General features: G+C 44.3%; 1 protein-coding gene across 5 annotated transcripts in view; it reads left to right on the top strand.

Moving 5' to 3' along the window:
• Positions 1 to 21,378, top strand: part of ARHGEF12 (Rho guanine nucleotide exchange factor 12) — a 103,105-nt gene that overhangs the window by 67,258 nt on the left and 14,469 nt on the right. For all 5 annotated transcript variants that reach the window (XM_037882415.2, XM_037882414.2, XM_037882416.2 and 2 more), the window contains 19 exons: positions 137 to 169; positions 1,132 to 1,246; positions 1,952 to 2,057; positions 2,396 to 2,608; positions 3,007 to 3,139; positions 3,456 to 3,491; positions 5,162 to 5,316; positions 6,065 to 6,211; positions 6,995 to 7,080; positions 8,733 to 8,858; positions 9,648 to 9,762; positions 13,276 to 13,376; positions 13,613 to 13,690; positions 16,274 to 16,349; positions 16,685 to 16,852; positions 17,432 to 17,519; positions 19,558 to 19,647; positions 19,787 to 19,866; positions 20,253 to 20,474. In XM_037882415.2, coding sequence (XP_037738343.1) covers positions 137 to 169; positions 1,132 to 1,246; positions 1,952 to 2,057; positions 2,396 to 2,608; positions 3,007 to 3,139; positions 3,456 to 3,491; positions 5,162 to 5,316; positions 6,065 to 6,211; positions 6,995 to 7,080; positions 8,733 to 8,858; positions 9,648 to 9,762; positions 13,276 to 13,376; positions 13,613 to 13,690; positions 16,274 to 16,349; positions 16,685 to 16,852; positions 17,432 to 17,519; positions 19,558 to 19,647; positions 19,787 to 19,866; positions 20,253 to 20,474 — 2,168 coding nt within the window. The remainder of the gene's footprint in view (positions 1 to 136; positions 170 to 1,131; positions 1,247 to 1,951; positions 2,058 to 2,395; positions 2,609 to 3,006; positions 3,140 to 3,455; positions 3,492 to 5,161; positions 5,317 to 6,064; positions 6,212 to 6,994; positions 7,081 to 8,732; positions 8,859 to 9,647; positions 9,763 to 13,275; positions 13,377 to 13,612; positions 13,691 to 16,273; positions 16,350 to 16,684; positions 16,853 to 17,431; positions 17,520 to 19,557; positions 19,648 to 19,786; positions 19,867 to 20,252; positions 20,475 to 21,378) is intronic.

Raw genomic sequence — 21,378 nt, 5'->3', positions numbered from 1 at the left:
TGGAGTTTGGCTGGGATTTGTCAGGATTCAAGGAGGAGGCACTATACAAATAGGTACTGTCGTGCTGGATTATTTTGACTGAGAGTGTTTGGTTGGGATTGGTTTGTGTTCTTTAACCCGTCTCTCTCGCTTTCAGGATGACTTCTCAGCCTCTGGAAGAGGACAAGAGGTAATGTACCATTTTTGTGGAGTTGGCGTGTGGAGTAAGATCACCTCACCTAAGTGCTGACTCTTGACTCCGCGTCTGACTTTTGCTGAGCAGGACAAGATAGCCCTCTGCTGGCTGTAGCAGCAAACTTCATTTTCTAGAAGTGCTCTCTGTCAGAGATCTGTCTGGATGGAGCCCTACTGTATCGGGGCAAGTTTTACTGCAGCTGACACTTAGCTGCATTGTGGCATTAATAGTATGTTTACTGTTCTAGAACTTCTGAAAACATTTTCCAAATAATTGCCTAGATGTTGCAGAGCAGTGGTTCTCGATCTTTCCAGACTACCGTACACCTTGTAGGAGTCTGATTTGTTTTGCGTTACCTCCCAGTTTCACCTCATTTAAAAACTACTTGCTTTCAAAATCAGACCTAAAAATACAAGTGTCACAGCACACTGTTACTGAAAAATGGCTTACATTCTCCTTTTTACCACATATTTGTAAAATAAATCAATTGAATATAAATATTGTACTTACATTTTGGTGTGTCGTATATAGAGCAGTATAAACAAGTCATTGTCTGTATGAAATTTTAGTTTGTACTGACTTCGCTAGAGCTTTTTATGTTTGTAGTAAAACTAGGTAAACGTTTAGATGAGTTGATGTACCCCCCTGAAGATGTCTAGGTACACCCAGGGGCACAGGTACCCTTGGTTGAGAACCACGGCTGCAGAGGATGCATCAGTCAGCAGGTATCAGGGACTATATTTTGCACTTGCAAGGGGACAGGTTCTATGATGGGCAAGATGTTTTCTGGCCTCTTGTGACTCAGTCACATCAAAAAGAATTGGTGCCCCAATGCCAGAGAAGGATTTTAATTTGAAAATCAGGAGTTAACCTCTGTACACAAAGTTCTTAATTAAGAGGCTTTCCAAACTCAGTTTTTACCAGTTTCCCTCTTTCTCTTTCGTTTTGTCTTGCAGTTCAACCATGCAGTATGTGATTCTCACCTACATGAAATATCTGGGCGTGAAAGTCAAGGAGCCCCGGAGCTTGGAGCAGAAGCGTGGACGTATTGGTTTCCTGCCAAAGATAAAGGTAATAGCAGCACGTGCAGAGTCTGTGGCCAACCTTTTCAAACGTGAGTGCCTCCAGTAAGATTTGTGGCACCTTAGAGACTAACAAATTGATTTGAGCATAAGCTTTCGTGAGCTACAGCTCACTTCATCGGATGCATTCAGTGGACTCCACTGAATGCATCCGATGAAGTGAGCTGTAGCTCACAAAAGCTTATGCTCAAATCAATTTGTTAGTCTCTAAGGTGCCACAAGTTCTCCTTTTCTTTTTGCGAATACAGACTAAAACGGCTGCTACTTTGAAACCTGTCAGCGGTGCTGGGTGCCTGCAGCTTCTGATGACTGCAGTGTGGTGCAGCCCCAGCTCCCACTGTAGGGTGTCGGGTGTCTAAAGATGGATTTAAGAGTCTGTTTTGACATGTTAGCTTTGTTCCTCTCATTTGGCTGCCTGACTCCTGGTCACCCTCTTCTTGTATTTTGAGTCCTGTAAAAGCTCTGGGTAAGGAAATGACTCTTAGAACCTGCTCCTCTCTCCTTTTGAAATCTAAATACTGTTGTGAACTGTCCTGTGCTGACAGAGAGGGATAGGGATAGACCGACTAGTGTGAATAGGTCTCTACTATCTTGAACTTCTAGGATTCTGAGGTAGTAGCAGATATATCTATAACTGACTCCAGGAGAAATGAATTACTCATCTGGTTTTTCTTTGGTTGTGTATTAACCACAGCAAAGTATAAAGAAAGAGAAAGAAGGGGAGGAAAAAGTGAAGAGGAGAGGCTTCCCCAGTATCCTGGGACCCCCAAGGAGACCGAGTCGCCATGACAGCAGTGCAAGTATGTTGGACTGTGGAATGTGCATTCTGCTTCCTAATGGTCTGTCTGAAAATCAGATGGTCTCTGTACCCATCGTCACCCTGTGTCCCAGTGAGACCTAAAATCTGTTTAGGCGACCTCTAGCTGACATCTGAAGTACTCTGTGTATTGTAAAGAAACCCTCTGAACAACATCCTTGTATCAGAGCTTGAGTAGCATTCGTTAACTGGAGACTCATTCGGTTTGAGATGTGATTTTAAAAAACAAAGCAAGCTAATGAAATTATTCATTGAAATCTCGCTGAGGATTTCTGGAGGCAGGAAGGCCTCCGGCAATCTGTCTTGTCTGTCTCTGTTCAGTTGGCAGGGCCATGGAAATGCAGAAGCAGCGCCATCCAAAGCACTTATCCACAGTCTCTTCAGTTAGTCCAGAGCCGCCAGACTCTGTCAAGATGCGCCAGAGTGGGTCCTCTAGCGATGGCACAGACATGACGTGCCCTCCTGCCAATCCCATGTCTCCTTTAGCTATGGGGCCCTTTACCTCCCCGGAGGGAAGCAAGGACAGCGAGACAGGTGAGAAGATGCTGGAGAGGGGAGTGTTCAATGCTGTATTGCGGATAGGATGTGCGAATTGCCATCCCATTTTAAGAGCATGTTACTAACGTTGAGGCCCTCAGACACTCTGACTCTTCCTGTTCAGTGATCTGTGCTGAGTTATGTCACTGGGTTCTTGAATGTGGCTTGTCATTGGCTTCCAAAATACTGTATTGTTTGATCATCCTGAGGAAGAAATAGCCCCAACTTCAGTGCTCAAGTACCCAGCCCTGCAACAACCGATGAATGCAATGTTAAATGCTTCTCTGTTAAGGCTTCTTTCTTTCTAAGGTCAGGAATTGTTGGTTCCACCCCCCTCTGAAAGCTAGTTTTGTGTTTTGATCTCTCCTGGAAACTCTTGACGGTTCTCTTTTCAGGCCCCAAGCAATCTGGAGATGCTCCACCTCTTAGCGACTCTGTGGATGGCGCACCCCGCACCCCTAACACCGTCTTTGATTTCCCATCCCCTCTGCTGGACCAGCTGCAAGAGGAGGAAGGAGAACTTGATAGGTATTTATGGGCAGAGGTGATTTGGAGCTGGGAAGAGTGTAGCAAAGAGAATGAAAGCAGTTACATTGAGTCTGCAGAACAACATTGGCAGCATGGCCTATTTTGAACATTATTCAGGGGGGAAGGGGAGAGAATGGAGACACTGCCCTGAGATATTTTAGTTTCCTCCCACTATAATTGTACTAGAAGACTCTCTTCAGTATCAGGGCTAGAATGTCAAGTTTGGCTAGAACAACAAACCAGTCCTTAAGATTTCACTCTGGAGCTCTGCTGACGGGAATGAAATCCCATTACTCAAGCTAATTTTGTTTTTCAGATTAGCTGACTTGGGAACACCAAAACCTTTCCGAAAGTGAGTATGGCTGTGAACTAATTGGAAATAAAAACATTACTTTATAGTTAATACCTGATATAGCACTTTACAAAGGAGGTCAGCCTAATTATCCCCATTTCACAAATGATGGAGCCTGAAGCATGGAGAAATGAAGTGACTTGACCAGGTGCACCCAGGCTAGTGGCAGAGCTGGGAATTGAACCCAGGTCTCCTGAGAGCCAGTCGAGTGTGCTGTCCACCAGGCCACACTCTTTTATAAAGTAGAGCTTAGTGATATTTGTAATCTGTCCCTGGTCAAAATAGTTTCAATGACCTAGATAATAGTGCAGGTGATGGGGATATTAATACCCACGCTGCGTGATGTCTGGATAAAAAGCACTAATTATTATTACCACTACTTATAATGGTTGGATTGGGAGTCAAGAATACTGGGTTCTGTTCCTACGAGTATGTCTACACTGGCAAATTTCTGCGCCACAAGTTATACCACTTTTATTAAAACACTGGAATTAAACCGCTGGTGCATGTCCACACTGTGCTCCTTGTAATGTTGGAGCACATCCACATTAGCAGCTCTTGCAACAGCAAAGACAGCAGTGCATTGTGGTAGCTATCCCATTGTGCAACTGGCTGAAGGGTGCTTTGGGAAGAGTTTGCAGTGTCTCATGGGGCAGGCACAGCATCCCATGATGCAGGTTTCCCAATCCCATTGTTCCATGGGCATCCTACGACATTGCCAGCTGCTTTTCAGCTGAAGTGTGTGAGGGAGTGTGTGTGACAGGGAGGGTGTGTGTATAGAGGTGGGGAGAGAGACCCTGTGTTTTGGGGGACAGAGTGTGTGTCAGCATGCTGTCTTGTAAGTTCAGACAGCAGCAGGAAGCAACCAGTTCTGAGGCAGGGAGAGGGGGAAACCGTGACATCAGTCCTTGTGTCTGTCTCTCTTGCGCATGCGCACACACTTACCTCTGTGTTCAACAGCACAAGCATTCCACGTTGAAAGGGGAGGGGCATACGTCTCCAGGGCAGCCAAGTTAAAAACAATGAGCAGAGGCGTTACGGGACAGCTCCAGAGGCCAATTACAGCACAGAAAGCAATCAAGTGTCTACATTGGCAATAGAGCGCTGGAGCCTCTATGCAAATAGCCTCACGACTCTCGTCACAGTGGGGTTTTTTGCAGCACTGCAACTGAGGAGTTTCTGCACACAAAGTGGCTTGGCAGCGTGTACACCTCTGCAGTTTGAGGGCAAAAAGCTGCTTTACTGTGCAGAAACTTGCCAGTGTAGACAAGCTCTAAATCTTTTTGGTAGTATCTGCAGATAGTGGAAAGGGGTGGGGGAAAAAAAATCATCGCTTTCCTCCATCTTACTATGTGACCTTGGGCAAATGACTTCACCTCTTTGTCTGTTTAGCCATGTCGTAAAATGGGGGATTATAATACTCAGTGCAGATGGTGTTGTAAGAGTGAACGCTAAGCCTTCGATAAAGGTCTCTGTAAAAGGGCTAAGTACCAAAATGCATCTGTAACCAGAAGGCTTGTGGCAGCTTCCCTGAGTATTTCTTCATAAAATTTTCAACTGTGGTTTTGTTTTGTTTTGTTCTCCCTCCTTCTGCCTACACTTTGTCATTTTCTTCCCTGTGTCGGTGCTTGAATCAGAAGGCATCTGACTGGCGTGTTCTCTCTCTTCAGGATGGACAGTGTGGGCTTCGGGGATATTCAGAGTGAGGATGAGCTGTTTGATTTTGACACTGAGACTGATCCTCCCAACTGGCAGCAGCTGGTGAGCCAAGAGGTGCTGCTGGGGCTGAAACCCTATGAAATCAAACGCCAAGAAGTGATTAATGGTGAGTTCACGTGTTTCTCTTTGCTGACCCACCAAATCCTGGAACCTACAGTTTCCCAACACTTAAAATGAGCACTTTCTTCATCTGAGTGGCTCACAGTTAGGAACAAGCTGTAGTTTCTGGCCTGCAAACTTCAAGAATGTGCAAACTGCTGGTACGGCGTTTATATATCATTAGGTAACTTGCAGAGATCCTAGACTGGCTCAGTCCCAAAGCAGGAGGAAGCAGTTTTAGATGGCAAAACAAGGACCAGCTTACAGCATCCTGAGGGAGTAAAGAGGCGGGGAGGACTATATACTGCTTTCTGGAAAAAAAGCACGATCTAAGGGAATGGCTCCTCTCCCAGCACACTCATGGAGACTTCACCTTGATCTCAAATCATACAGCTCTATGGAGCTGTGTGTGACTGAGTGAGCTGATAGGTGTTACAATTTACCCCAAGTAGATGGGTTAATTCAGTAACAAGTTTGCTTCCTTGCACATTCCTGTATCTAGGGTAGCTGAGCATGGTTTCTGATTCCTTAGTACACCAGAATCTGGGCCAGCAAGGAGGGCACAGATGGGGGAGAGATTTTTCGCAGGTTCAGGTTCCTGACCCCAGAGTTAATGTGTGCTCTCTCAACTGCTTAATTTATTAAGTAACTCAATTGCTGGCAGATTCTGGCTTCTGCTATAGACCACGTTGGAATCCCGCAGTGTTACTGCATTAAATCAGTAATCATCCTGTATTTCTCTTCCTCCTCTTCAGAGCTGTTCTACACTGAGCGAGCTCACGTCCGCACGCTGAAGGTTCTGCATCAGGTCTTCTACCAGCGTGTATTCCGTGAAGGCATCCTGACCCCCTCTGACCTGCGCAAAATCTTTTCAAACCTAGAGGATATCCTTCTGCTCCACAGTAAGGGCAGATGAGGTGCCTTTCAGCTCGGCTAGCCTCCCGACAGCAGTGATGGATGCACACACCTGAGATATACATGCTTGCTGATGCAAGTATGCATAAGTATATCCACATATAGTGGGCATCCACACACAGCGCTTGAATTACATGCACGCAATCATTTCACACTTGGTTTACAAGCATATCTGTTGCCAAGGTGCCAGATACACTCTTGTTCTCATGCACATGCCCAAGGGGTCTTAAGGTGATATACACCCCCTCTTTCATAAACAGAGCAATACTGAGATGAATACTCATGCGAAAAAACTAACCAGACAGGTGCTGGCCAGGAGGTTCATAGGCAGAGGGCTACTAAAGGGAGCAATATGCATTTGGATGCTGATGCTTCTGAAAAGCAGGGTTTTCTAGTGGTTAGAGTAAGGGACTGTTAGGATTCCAGTTGTATCACTGTGTGACTTTGGGCAAGCCACTCGCTGTAACCTTACTGTGTCTGTTTCCCTGCATTTTAAAATTAGAATAACATTAAGCCTCTCCTTCTTGTGAAGTAGACAAAGTAATGTTGGAAAAGTTCTCGGAGTGGTTATTTATTGTTCGTTCTTATTAATGATTCCTGTTTATCAATATTAGCCTACCATCTGGCACTTCTCTGTTGTTTCACTTTAATTTGCCGTGTGATTATTGTAAATCCAGTCTCCTTTTTGGTTTGTTCCCATTTTGAAATAAATGACCAATTGAGACCGTATTAATTATCCCTTCTTCTGCTTTTTTCCCCCCCTCCTCTAGCTGGTTTGAATGATCAGATGAAAGCTGTCCGTAAACGGAATGAGACCTCTGTTATTGATCAGATTGGGGAAGACTTGCTAACCTGGGTAAACTGAATTTCTTTTTCTTCCTGTTCAGAAATGTAAATATTCCTGAAAGTAAGAGTCCAATAAAATAGTAAATAAAGCCCCCGGGAAACCAGTGTAACTCGCACCCACTAAGAACGCAATATCTGAAATTGATCATTTCTGTGGAGCTAATATGGAGGTGGAGACACAGGACTGTGAGAAGGTGGAGGGAGCTCAACATGGAGTTTGCTGATCGCTTTATCTAGCGGCATGCTTTATTCAATTAAAGATAAATACGTGAGTCATTTCTTTAAAGGTGACCTGCTTAGAGGGGAAAACTTGTCTGCCTTTTTTGCTTCTTTATGATGTGTGAAGGACAGAAAGTGGGGCTGGGGGGTGAGAGAGAGAGAAGATGAATGGGCTTTGCTGGGTGGTTGGACTACTTATATTTTTACCTTGGAAATATTGAGACTATAAAGTATTGTATTCCCTTTGTGTTTGCTGGAGGATTCATAAAACTACTAGAGAATTGGAGTGGGAGTTTCCTCAGACCCGAGTGGGAGTGTCTGAGTCCTTCCAAAAATGCTTGTATCCCAAGGGTCAATCTTTCTGTTGCTGTCTGGTGAAACCTATTTAATTCAGAGTTTCAGAGTTTGGCTAAAACTCCTTCACTTTTCAGTTGTTCGGTTTTCAGTCTCTTGTGATGTCTTATCCAACCAGTTCTCCATTGCCCTAGCCAAAAGAAGGCAACACAGACCTGATATTTCGGCTGAAGGGAAGCCCCAAACCTGTTGGCTCTCCTCTGTATATTGTAAAGAAGCAAAAAATTGCGCACACGTTCCTTTTTCCTTTGCAGGTCACCTTTCAAAGTGTGCGGATGGAAGGCTTGGGACGTCAGCAGGCTGGGAATTGTTCACCACGCCGATGCTCTCCCCGTGCTGATACCATGTCTACACAGCCATGTTAAAGCGCTGCTGCGACAGCGGTTTAACATTGCTAGTGAAGACATTACCCCTAGGCTGGCTCAAGGGTGGGTGCCAAGGAGAGCAGATAAAGGGGTTTTCAGCACAGTCTCTTGCAGTCATCAGCCCGGCTCGTTTTTTTTTTTTCAACTCCACCTGCCATCTCGGTGCAGAAGTTTAGGGCGCGCAATCGGATCACATGTTGAATCCTGGGAGCGTGCAGTGGATGGCCCAACTACATGGTTTCACAGGCAACCCTGGACTTGCATGTACAGGCCAATGGTAAAGTAAAATAGGCCCAATTCATCCCTCATTATTTAAATCAGTGTAGTTGTACCTGCTTACACCAAGGCTGATTGTGACTCAATGGCTTGATGGATGAAGCAATGGCATTGTCTCCTCTTCTGAGTCAGCAGTGACCTCATGCCTTGCAGTACATTCTGCCTTTGGTATGGATAGAAAGACAGTGATTGTGAAAAGTGGGTTGTGTAAAAGCAGGCCTAACGGGAGATCTTCTCAGCTGCCAAGGGTTCCTCGGCAGGTTGGGGTGAAGAAGTCTGAAAGGCAGTCTCTATCAATTAGAGACGAGGAGGTGTAAACGTGGCTATTTTGTGGGTCTGGGCAGCCTCTTTGCCTTCTGAGAGCAATTCCAATGTGTGCCAGAGCTCATGCTGGCATGTGCCCAGTTTGTCTCTGTCTAAATTTGGCTTCCTTCGTTTCTTGGCACAGTTCAGTGGAGCAGGAGAGGAGAACCTGAAACACGCAACTGCCACCTTTTGTAGTAACCAGCCTTTTGCTCTAGAGGTGATCAAATCACGGCAGAAGAAAGACTCTCGCTTCCAAACCTTTGTGCAGGTGAGTTTCACTCAGAAATTGGAACTGGTCCCAAATTTGGATGATGATCAGTGAAGGATAACCGGGGGCTGTAAGTAAGGTTAATACAATTAGCAGGATCATATCTAAGATTGCTGTTGGATTGGCATTATTTCCAACACCAGATTCTCTGTTAATCACTTCTGGACAGGTGAACCTTTAATGCTGTGGATTAAAGATAATGTGCTGGTAGAGAGAAACATGTTCAGTTACAGGACTTAGATACCCATCCCTGTTACACTGTGCACGTGCCTGATTGAGAACAGGTGTTCTGTGTAGCACAGCAGGGCAAAGTGGGTGTGCGCCCTGAACTCAAGAGACATGTGGTATACCTATCCCACTGGGAAGGACCTCAGCATGTGTGCCATCTGAAGAGGAGAGCATTATCTGCATTACCGCTGGATGGGAATTCTGGTAATACAAAGACTGGTGTAATTTTGAAAAATGTAGTGTCCACGCAGTGTGAAAGACTAAGCTGATGTCTTCCCTGTATGGCAGTGACTGAGATTGATTGATTATGGAGGGTACCAGCCTGTGTGAAGTAATGAGGGAAGGAAGCCACCGCTTTTGTGATGAGCCTTTCCTATATGTAATTGCAAATGAAACCGGGCTATGTAGTCTGAGTGATAAATCTAGGCATTCCTTGTCTTGTATTTAATTACTGGAAAAGTGAAGTAATAGACATTTATATGATGAATAGATGGTACATGTTCAGGTAATTATAGTCTTAATAAAAATGACAAATGCCATTATTACCCTGTTCAATTTTAGGATGCTGAGAGCAATCCACTGTGTCGCCGGTTGCAGCTGAAAGATATCATTCCCACTGAGATGCAGAGGCTGACTAAGTACCCCCTTCTGCTGGATAATATCGCTAAGTACTCAGGTACAGCGTTTCCACGAGGGAGCCATTATCTTTGTGCCTGCTTCTTGGCAGTTTTGCCAAACAAATCTGACTCTTAAAAATATATGCATAATGGATCGTTCACTGCCATGGGTCAGTGACTGTTCTCGCCATGTGTCCTGCACCCTTTCTCACGCCTTTTCTAACATCCACTCACGATGAGAAAAGCACATGCACTTAGGAAATAAGTTTCAAAACAGATTTGATGCCCACAAGCTTAAACATTCTGTCTTAAGCATTTTTAATATATTTCTCGTGTTAATATCTAGGTTCTGGAAATAGTGTGAATGTTACAGTGGTTCTCTCTTCACACTGGATGCTGATGGACTTTTAATCTAATATTGATACTCTTACCACCCTTTAAATCTTCAAAGTAACGTTAGATACACACTGCAGAACCTTGCTCACCTGTACGTCGCTAAAATGCACGCTGTGTAATGAGAGTTGGGTGAAATTTTTTCAAATGCAGTTTTGATTGACCCAAAACTATTTGTCAGCTCACGAAGAGTTCGCTGAATAGTTTCGACCAAACCAAAAAATGTGACCAAAATGGTCATGTCGAAACAGAACCTTTTTCTTTCTTTCTGCTTGATTAGAAAAATTTCATTCCGGTTTTGGGAGGTTGACTCTCTCTAGCGTGATGACTGTAGCACTCTAGTCAGGATGTGGGAGACTCAAGTTCGAATCTCTGCTCCAGTGACTATTATTTTCTTTTATACAATGTGTAGAACACCTTCAGTGGGAGGAATTAAGAAAGACTCATACAGAATATCCCATAGCCCAGTGGCTAGGGGACTCTACTAGGATGTGAGAGACCCAAGTTCAGATCACATCAGATAGAACCCAGGTCTCCCACATCCCAGGGAGTGGGAGACCTGACACTAGTGATATGCTTGGTTATAAAGGAGTTGCTGGCCTCGTGGATAGGGGCAAAACTGTAGATATGATGTATTTTGATTTTTAGTAAAGCTTTTGACACAGTCCCACATGATATTTTCATAAGCAAACTAGGGAAGTTTGGTCTAGATGAAATGACTGCAAGATGGGTGCACAGCTGGTTGAAAGACTAGAACAAGAAGCAATGGTCTCAAGTTGTGGTGGGGGAATTCTAGGCTGGATATTAGGAAAAAGCTTTTTCAGTAGGAGGGTGGTGAAGCACTGGAATGGGTTACCTAAGGAGGTGGTGGAATCTCCATCGTTAGAGGTTTTTAAGGCCCAGCTTAACAAAGCCCTGGCTGGGATGATTTGGTTGGTGTTGGTCCTGCTTTGAGCAGGGGGTTGGACTAGATGACCTCCTGAGGTCTCTTCCAGTCCTAATCTTCTATGATTCTATGACTATTCAGAGTAGTTATCAGTGGTTCGCTGTCTAACTGGGAGGGTGTATCTATTGGGGTCCCATCCTATGTCCAGTACTATTCAGTATTTTTGAGTGGGATAATGGAGTGGAAAGTATTCCTGTAAAATTTGCAGATGCCATCAAACTAGGAGGGGCTCCAAGCACTTTGGAGAACAGCATTAGAATACGAAAAGACCTTGACAAATTAGAGAATTGATTTGACATCTGCAAGGAGAAATTCATAAAGACAAATGGAAATTACTTCACTCAAGAAAGAAAAATCAAATGCAGCACTACAAAATGGGGAGTAAGTGGCTAGGGGGTAGTACTTCTGGAAAGGACCTGGGGGTTACAGTAGATCACAAATTGAATGAGTCCCCAATATGATGCAGTTATCAAAAAGGCTAATATTCTGGAGTATATTAGCAGGATTGTCATATGTAAGACACATGAGGTAATTGTCCTGCTCTAATCAGTACTGGTGAGGTCTCCACAGGGGTACTGTGTCCAGTTCTGGGCACCATGCTTTAGGGAAGATATGGACAAATTGGAAAAAGTCCATGAGAGAGCAACAAAAATGATAAAAAGATTTAGAAAACCTGACCTATAAGGAAAGGTTTAAAAACTGGGCATGTTTAATCTTGAGAAAATAAGACCTACAGGGGTCCTGATGGTAGTCACCAAATATGTTGAGGACTGCTACAAAGAGGACTGTGAAGTAGGACAAGAAGTAAGCCGTTGAGTGTACAGCAAGGAAGATTCAAGTTAGATCTGAGGAAAAACTTCAACTGTAGAGGTAGTTAAGCACTGAAATAGGCTTCCAAGGGAGGTTGTGGAATCCCCGTCATTGAAGATTTTTAAGAACAGCTTCTGCTGGGTCGGGCAGGTTCGCCGCTCCAGGCCAATGGGAGCGGCTGCCAGTACGTCCCTCAGCCCACACCGCTTCCCGCAGCTCCCATTGGCCTGGAGCAGCGAACCGCTGCCACTGGGAGCCGCGATCGGCCGAACCTGCGGATGTGGCAGGTCAACAAACCGGCCCGGGCCGCCAGGGGCTTTCCCTGCACAAGCGGCAGAACAAGTCTGGGAACGACTGGACGAGAGGAAGCCTTGAGTGTCCCTTCCAGTCCTGCATTTCTCCAGTTCAGTGGTTGTTACACGAAACGTTTCCTTTAACCCTACTCAACGTTTTTTTTGCTAGAAAATTTCCAAAAAAACCCATTTTGGATTTGACCCAGAACAATTTTTCTTTCTTTCTTTTTTTTTTTTTTGGATGGCCAGCAAACAGCAAAATCTGTTCTTGGCCCAGCTCAGCCTGGAAAGTACACAAAAGCCTGGTGATAATCCCACATGCATCCTTCTCAACAAAGGTTTAATAACCGATGCTGGCTGCAGTGAGACCTGCTCCTTAGGAGTACTTTCATGTTGACACACAATTATTTTTTTCCCCTTCCCATTTTTAAAATGTTTGCCTTTTCTAGCAAAGGCTGCAGTTTTTCTTTTACTCTCTAATTTTATAGTCATGGTTACTTGCCGTTAACCATTTATCACTTTTTTTCACGTTGATTTCAAAGTGTGAGTAGTTTGATCTGATGTTATGCATTCCCCACTGAGCCAGCTCCTCCATCTCTTTAAACATTAGACAGCACATGGGAAAAAGAGATGCATCTCTTTCCTGTGTCTTCCCCCGGCCCTCAGTCTGCCCTGGCCAACCTCACTGGGAACTAGAATGGAATTCTAACCAACTTCTCTCACAGCTCAGAATTGCCTTTGGGCAGGAATTGATGAAGTGGAGAAATTTTCTGGAAAGTCCTTATGTCCCCGTTTTGGGTGGGGGAGGTGATAGAATGCCGTCTCTGCTTTTGATTGGTATCCTGGACCTGTGTCCAATGGGATCCAGACCTGGATCTCTCCGACATGAAGCTAATTTCTATCATTAATCTGTGAAGTGATGGAAGCTAATTGAATGTTTTACAAAGTCCAGCTCCCCCTTTGAACTTGGGGGGGGGGGGGGGCGGCAATGTGTTGCATTAGATACTAGACTAGATGGACCATTGTTCTGACCCGTGATGGCCATTTTTATGGTTTTATGTTCTTAATTAATTCTCCCTTTACCCCTCCTCTGGAGCTCACCTCTTCTTTATTTCTTTGCCCTGTTGTAGAACGGCCTGAGGAGAAGGAGAAAGTGAAGAAAGCAGCAGATCACTGCCGTCAGATCCTTAACTATGTGAACCAGGCTGTCAAAGAATCAGAGAATAAGCAGGTGGGAGGGAAGGGAGTGAGAAGGGTGGAGGATGGGGAGATGAGAAACAATCCAGAATCGCTAGCACTGTGGTTGAAGGAATGAAGCGCATTTTGTGGTGTGTGCTCATACTATTCCTAGAGCTGGAATGCCAAGCCTCTGTGATCTTGTTGAAGTTCTGATAGTCACCTGCTACATACTTTGACTCTTCCAAGTTGTCCCAAACCAGTATAACCATGACTTCATGTGTCTTCCAGCATTTGGAAGATTATCAGCGTCGCCTTGACCTGTCCTACTTGAAGCAGTCGGAGTACCCTATGCTGGATGAGATTAGGGTGAGTGATGGAGCGGAAGTGATTATTGAGCTATGATAGTGACCCCCCTCTAGTTAAGCTGGTCATACTTCCTGCTATAACTTTCTGTTGTAAAATCAAAAAAACCTCATTCCACTTGAAACTTCTCATGAAGAGTCTCTGGTGAGAGGTGAATTTATTTTATACAAAGGTTAAGTGGAACATTTATTAGATATGAAAACCTGAACCTCTGGTTGCTCTTGGAAGGTCTCCATGAATTTAGTAACTTGATTTTGCAAAACAGAGAGTGTCTGTGGAACTTGTAAATGTCATGGAACAAAACTGCTATGGAATACTAGGTTTTTCACTTGTATGTCACATGAGAGAGAACTGGTTCACGGCATTTATATACCCCTTCTGAAACAACCACTAGAGCATGTACACCTCATGGTGGGATAGCTCTACATTATTTCCTACTTCAGAGTACTGCTGGTAGAACGGGGAAGTCCTCTGGGAGAACCAAAGCTTAGAAATTCTCTTGGCTTCACAAGTAGAACTTGTAGCTATGCTTGATTCACATTGACAATCCACTGGTGTAGGCAGCCAAGCTTCTAAATACAGTGCTAGAGTACTATGCTTCATGTCCTGTTTAAACTCCAGCATGTCTCACCGTGGAGCTTGTAACTTTTGTGATACAGTTTTGTTTAGGGGGGGCACAGATATCTAGGGACAGGGTTGCACCTTTTTGTATAAATGTACAAAAAATAGTCAGGATATACACTCTACATTCATCTTTTCATAGTAGTATATACTTTCTCTTGCACTGTTAGTGACCATGTGGAAGTTATAACATGTTATAATATCTGAAGAGGTTTTTGTGTTTCAAGGCTCATGGAGTTCACTCTAAAGTTCTTTTGTATGGTCTGCCAGCATGCTAGAAAAGGCTCACAAACTCTTTAAGTCATGAAATAAAGGACTCCTGGAAATATGAAATCTGCCATCTTGATATAAACTCTGAAACTTGGAAGGCATGGCTAATGAAAATTACTACCTCTACTAGCTTGCCTGCAGATCTGTCAGGAGCCCTGACATGAAGGAATAACTCAATGATGTTATAAAGTCCAGCAGATCTTCAAAACAATTCATTCCTCAGAGAGCCTGCTGTAGGCATTCTTAACTTACAGTCCACGTTTTGAAGCACTAATGAAGTAAAATATAAATTTGCAAACATTTGTTGATGAAATACTGCTGGAAACAATTATTGTCATGATGATGCCTCAGAACTTCATTTAAAAGAAAATCGTCCCCCGAAAATTTCTAAGGTAGTGTAAGGCTGTATGCATAAATCCCTAGCCCAAACAAAACCTAATTAGAACATGCTAGCTTGAAGATATTTACGTGGCAAAGTCTCAAGTTTTTACTTTCATGCTGTATCTAATTTTCAGAACTGTAGGCCACAGGATCCAACCCAACTTTCCATATAGACTTAAACTGTCCCCTCTACTAAAAATCCTATACATCCACCCACTATTTAGAGGCTAAATTCAGTCAAATACCCTGGATTTTGCTAGTGACCACAGCCTCTCCCCTATTGTCCTTTACCTAGACTACCCAGGAGCTTTTACTTATCCCTGGGTAGTCTAGGTAAAGGACAAAAGGTATCCCACTTATCCCTGGGAACGCCATTCACCTTCCCAATACCCTCTTGCCACAGGCAGGAGATCCCAGGTTATCACATTCACCAAGGGCACTGGAACCTTTGTAGAAGTGGGGGGGCCCACCGGTGCTGGGACTGGGGACCGTGCACCCCACTCTTTAACAAAGGCATAGTTTAGGGGAAGGGGCAATGTACCACCACCTGCCCCTCTCCCCCTTCCCCCCCCCCCCCAACTGCAAGCCTCAGGCAGGTGTGGAGCAGAGCTGGCTGGGGCTGCATTTTAAGGATGGAGAGCTGATAACAGTGATAAGTTCCCCTGCTGTGTAGCACTGCTCCGCACCTGCCCGAGGCTTGCCATTTGTGGGGGCGGGGGAGGCATGCTGACCTCAAAATATGCCCGTGTTAAAAAGTAGGAGGGGGCATGGCCTTCTGGCTCCCTGGTTCCAGTGCCTGCACATAAAGCTTCCATTCCCTCACCCTTTAGGGGCTTGACATCCCCCTGTCCCTAACCCTATCCTTTCACAATCGGGAAAACAGAAGTTTCTTTCAGAGGTCAAAAGAAAAGGAGTACTACTGGCACCTTAGAGACTAACCAATTTATTTGAGCATAAGAAGTGAGTCCACTGAATGCATCCGATGAAGTGAGCTGTAGCTCACAAAAGCTTATGCTCAAATAAATTGGTTAGTCTCTAAGGTGCCACAAGTACTCCTTTTCTTTTTGCGAATACAGACTAACACGGCTGCTACGCTGAAACCTTTCAGAGGTCCGTGAATGCTGAAGAGTGAAACAACCCACAGGTTCTAGGTTCACACAAATACAACAGATTCTAAATCTCATTTTACCTGCCTTTGGATTCAGCTACTGGTCTCCTGACAGGAGTGCCTTTACCTTGACCTCCAAAGTTCCCATGCAGGGAACCCCCTATAAAAGCTACTTTTTTTTTTTCCCTTCTCCCCCATATTGACAGAACTTGGATTTAACCAAGAGGAAGATGATTCACGAAGGACCTCTGACCTGGAAGGTTAATCGGGACAAGACTATTGGTGAGCCTTATCCCACCAGCCGACTTAAACTTGGGTTTGTGACCAAGGTGGAGAAAAGATGTGGCATAGCTGTGATTCCCAGTTATGAGTTGTCCTGCTGTCTGTATGAATGCAGGCCTGCTCCTGAAGCGGATTCAGTTATTCTTGTCAAATCTGAAATGTGTTCGAGTATCATTAGGATCATGTCGGGGCCCCATCTGCTGTGGTTCTGATAGAGATTTGCAAATACAGCCCCATTTTTTTTTTTTTTTTTTTTTTTTCTTCTATGTGCCATGAGGTGTGATGTGAGGGAGTGACTCATTAATCCATTTCAGGCCTGTTTTTGCCCTTTACAGATCTCTACACGCTGCTCTTGGAGGATATTCTAGTGCTGTTGCAAAAGCAAGACGATAAACTGGTGCTGAGGTGTCACAGTAAGATTCTGGCATCCACCTCTGACAGCAAACACACATTCAGTCCTGTTATCAAGCTGAACACTGTGCTGGTTCGCCAGGTGGCGACAGGTCAGTGCAACCAATGGGCAACACTTATGAGTAATCTGAATGCAAAGGGAAGGCCATTTGAGGAAGGAGGTTTTGTCTAGGAGTTGGAGCAGGACACTGGGAATTGCGACTCCTGGATTTAATTCTCAGCTGCACTTTTGATTTGCGGTGTTACCTTGAATGAGCCTTTTAACCTGCCTACACCTGTTACTCCTCTGTAAAATGGGGTAGTGTCTTTACGGAGGTGGTGTGAGCTCTAGTTAATGTTTGTAAAGTAAAGCACTGTGAGATCCCCTGAGGAAAAAGGGCTTTAGAAGGGCCAGGTGACTGGGGAAGAGGGGGAAATTTAAAGTGGCGTGAGGAGCAATAACTATTTATTTTTTGTCAGGTCTGGAAGCCAGAGTTCCATTTGTGTTAGCGAATTAAACTTCTTTGTATTTATGTAGTTTGCCTGCTGGTTTGTTTCACAGAATCTTCCTGCAGTACACCTTTATTGGGTAATAAAAACATCTGAGTATCTGCCTGGTTTCAGTGAATTTGGGGTACAATTGTTCAGGACAAGGCATCCAATTAAATTACTCTCCTCTTGTGTCTCTCCAGATAACAAAGCTTTCTTCGTCATCTCCATGTCCGAAAACGGCGCCCAGATTTATGAATTGGTGGCACAGACTGTTTCTGAAAAGACTGTGTAAGTGATGGGCTCAGTCACCTCTGCTGTGGTGGAGAGAGGACTCTTACGCCCCACTGCCTGAGTAGAGGTTTCACTCTAGAGGGGCTTGTGAATGATCTTGAGCTCAGCTCACACACAGAGCTAATGTCCAAAACTCTCACCTGTCACCCCATCGGGAATTTTCCTTAATTCTTAAAAAGAACAACAATTACTCTTTGCCAGCTCAGGCTGTTTCTAGAGATTTTCCCAGTTATGTCTCGTCTCTCACTCCTAGCCCTTCTCTTGCCTTACAAGTGCTTCTTGCTTCTTTTTTAAATCTTTGTGAGTTGGGGCTAATGAGACCCACGCGGTTTAACTGTCAGGTGAATCAATGACCTAGAGCTGCATCTCTATGCAGAGTCGTAGAACCTACCATCTGTCCTGGGTACCCTCAGGACTCTAGGACATGTTACAGAGTGGCAGGAAACTCACAAGCGCTATAATTTATGAATTCCAGTCCCTGTCTGAACTGTTCTTCATTCTGCCTTTGATAGGAGTGCTTTGCCTCCGGACTGTGAACACCTCAGGGTGTGGATTTGTTTGTATGGTACTTTGTACCTATTGCACAGTGCCATTTGCATCAGCACTGTGTAATATAAAATGCATGGTCAATGGGAAAATCCAGGATTGCTAGCTTTGGTACAAAGGTGGTGATACAAACTGCTCGCATGCATGAAAGTTTGAAACTAGCTGCATCAATAACATTCTGGTACCCCCATATTATGTCTTTGTAACCATTGTAGTTCAGGAAAATACTGTCCTGGGAGACTTGATGGCTTCTTAGTGGTTGGTAATGAGATTATGTGCCTTCTGTTGCTATGTTAGGGATTTGAAACTGACCCCTCATCTCCAGTAAGCAAAACTTGCCATGCAATGGCGGAGTGGCCTGCGTTATGTGAGATTAGTTAGTGGATCTCACCCGAGGTCATTGTGGACAGGTGTTGCAACATGCGAACTACCAGCAGTTTTGGCAGTAACTGGCCACTGTTATTGTCCGTCTCTGCATAGAGGCCAGAGGATAGACTGAGCCATGGGGTGAACTCACCCAGGCCCCCTAGAGAAAATCCATCCAGAACTGGGTTTATAAATGGTGCAAGTAGAGAGGTAGTTTTCACTGCTGCTGTCTGTGCTGTACTTGCTCTTTGGCAATAGAGAGAAAATTTAGGTTCCCAGGATTGTCAGTCTGGCATCTCTTAACGAGCACTGCAATTCTCTTTAAAGGTAAAACATTAATTAGAAATTTTAAATGTTCAATACGGACAAAGAAATTTGTTGGCCCGTTCCTTCAAGTGAGGTGCAATTAGGATAACAAAGACTTCTTCAGCGTCACCAAGCTTTTGTTCATTGAGTTGGCATCTCGAATTGAATATTAAACTCTGAAGTGCAGAAATTAGAGCTGCCTTTCAGGAATGTCTGAGTGTTCAGTGCATTTTCATTTAAAGTCTGGAGACAAAGCGCGCTTCTAGGGTTATATTCATAGAACTGGTTTTGTTCCAATAGAAATCCTGTAGAAGCGAACCACATCCAGACTGCAGAAATCCCTCCCCCAAATGTTCTTACTGTATTTTGTTACCTTGAGAACTTTATGGAAAAGAATAAAAATCTCTTTTCTGATGCTCTGGTGTAAAATGACAAAATCCCAGGCACTCGCCATTCACTGTGGAATAGGTTAGCTTCAGGCATTGCATACAATGTTCTACTTCTGGCTTCATTTTTTGTTGTTGGATTGAATCTCCCACTTTTGCATCTGTATGGTTTCTGCTGAGCTTGTTGCATTCGTTTGTCAGGGCTGGAGCATCTGCCTTGTATCTGGTGAGGTCACCATCGTTAACCTGTGGAATTCAACTCATTGCCACAAGATGTTGAAGGAAACAATGTAGCAGGACTTAAATAAAATAGAAATGTCTATTCCTTTAAGACTATCCACAGTTAGATTAGCTAGGTTAAAAAACATTACATGAGATATCGTTTTATGCTTCAAGTGTCTCGTGTGTCTCTCATTTTTGGCCTCTCGCAGATGGCAGGACCTGATCGCTCGGATGGCAGGGACAGTAAAAGTCGAGGCATCTAAAAGGCCGATTCCATTACCACAATCAGGACCTGGCGAGTAAGTAAAAATCACCTTCAGCTTTGGTTTTCCAGTGGCCTTTGTCCATTCCTGGGATCTCCAAAGCGTTGATGATGCTGTTAGAGTGGTAGAAATGCATGGGATTCACAGAATTTGGTCCTTTTTCCCCTTCCTGCAGCGAGGAGCGTGAGGAAGAGGAGCAGCAGAAGCTGAAAGACGAACAGCATGATATCCCTGCCAGTGGTATGCAGAGTCCAGGTAACTGCATAAGTCAGTGTGCTGGATGCAGTATGATAGTGCTGGGCTTTTTCTTTCACATTATAGGGATCTTTCTGCTGCAGTGAAAGTTGGTGGGGGGTTTGTTTTTGTTTTTGGGCTCAGAAAAGCCTTCACTAGAAGGCCCGTGGGAGAGTGAAACCTGGTCCGTTGAAGTATACCTGTTAGTCTTTCCCAGCTATCCTTAAATTGCAGGGAAAGGAGATTCTGCAGAGTTTCAACTAATTAAAAATAATAGCCCATGCTACAGATATGCATCCTCAAATTGTCCTTGTGAAAGAGAGTGCCATGTGGTTTAGTTTTCACCCTATGGGTAGTTCAGAATATGTAGTGGGACTTCTAACTTGATTGTCTCTTCTGTTGGCTAGATAAAGATTTGGGACTTGAGTCTCCCTTGATGCTGAAGGCTCAGTCTCCTTCGGCAATCCTGGCTGAGAAGTCGGAGGTGGTAGATCTTCTTGTGACTGAAAGACATTTTGAGAAAGAGCAACGGGCAGAACTGACTCTCAAAGAACCCTCTGGGCACTATGGACCAGCGATCCCTTTCCAGATCTCAGAAGAGCGGTGGGCACTGGATGCACTAAGAAACTGTAAGTAACTAGGATGCTATGGACAGAAGTGGCCCTGGTGAGTCTTGATTTAGATCTGGGAATTTTCAGGGCGACAATTTGATCCCATGGGTTAAAACCGTATTTTCTGTCTGTTGGTAGTAGAAGTTCTTACGTTCCCATCTGGGCTGCAAGGTAGAGTGGGCTAGAAATCAGGTATTCCTGAGAGCCACCATCTGCAATATAACTGAAGCTTTCTCTGAGCATGTCCTCTTCTGCCTTGGTGTGCCCATCTATCAGACTGAAATAATAATACTGATTTACAAAAAGAAAAGGAGTACTTGTGGCACCTTAGAGACTAACCAATTTATTTGAGCATAAGCTTTCGTGAGAGCTTATGCTCAAATAAATTGGTTAGTCTCTAAGGTGCCACCAGTACTCCTTTTCTTTTTGCGAATACAGACTAACACGGCTGTTACTCTGAATACTGATTTATGAGGAGTTCTTCATTCTTGTCCATGAAGTTCTTTAGGGAGATGGGGTAACACTGCAGTGCTTTATGCAGGATATGCAAAGTATTGTTTCAGACGCACAGAATTTTTTATACAACATACAATTAACCAGTGGGATTCATTGCCACAAGGTATTATCGAGGCCACCATTTTCAAGCAATATTCAGAAAGGGATTGTATATTGACTTGGATAACAAGAACACCTAGAGTTATTTAATTAGTAAGGTTTGGGGGGGGGGGGAAGAGTGTGGAAGTCCTCTAGAACCTTATGCCTTAGGCTGTAAACCAACCTCTAGCTGAGGGATTTAGGAAGAACTTCCCCTATGGGCAGGTTATTCCATATTTTATCACTTAAAGATATCTTGCACCTTCCTCTGAGAATCATAGAATCGTAGAATATCAGGGTTGGAAGGGACCTCAGGAGGTCATCTAGT

The sequence above is a fragment of the Chelonia mydas genome, chromosome 22 (assembly GCF_015237465.2).
Source record: "Chelonia mydas isolate rCheMyd1 chromosome 22, rCheMyd1.pri.v2, whole genome shotgun sequence".
NCBI lineage: Eukaryota > Metazoa > Chordata > Testudines > Cheloniidae > Chelonia > Chelonia mydas.
Note: the sequence above shows the minus strand (reverse complement) of the source record. Positions and strands in the feature narration are given on the sequence as shown.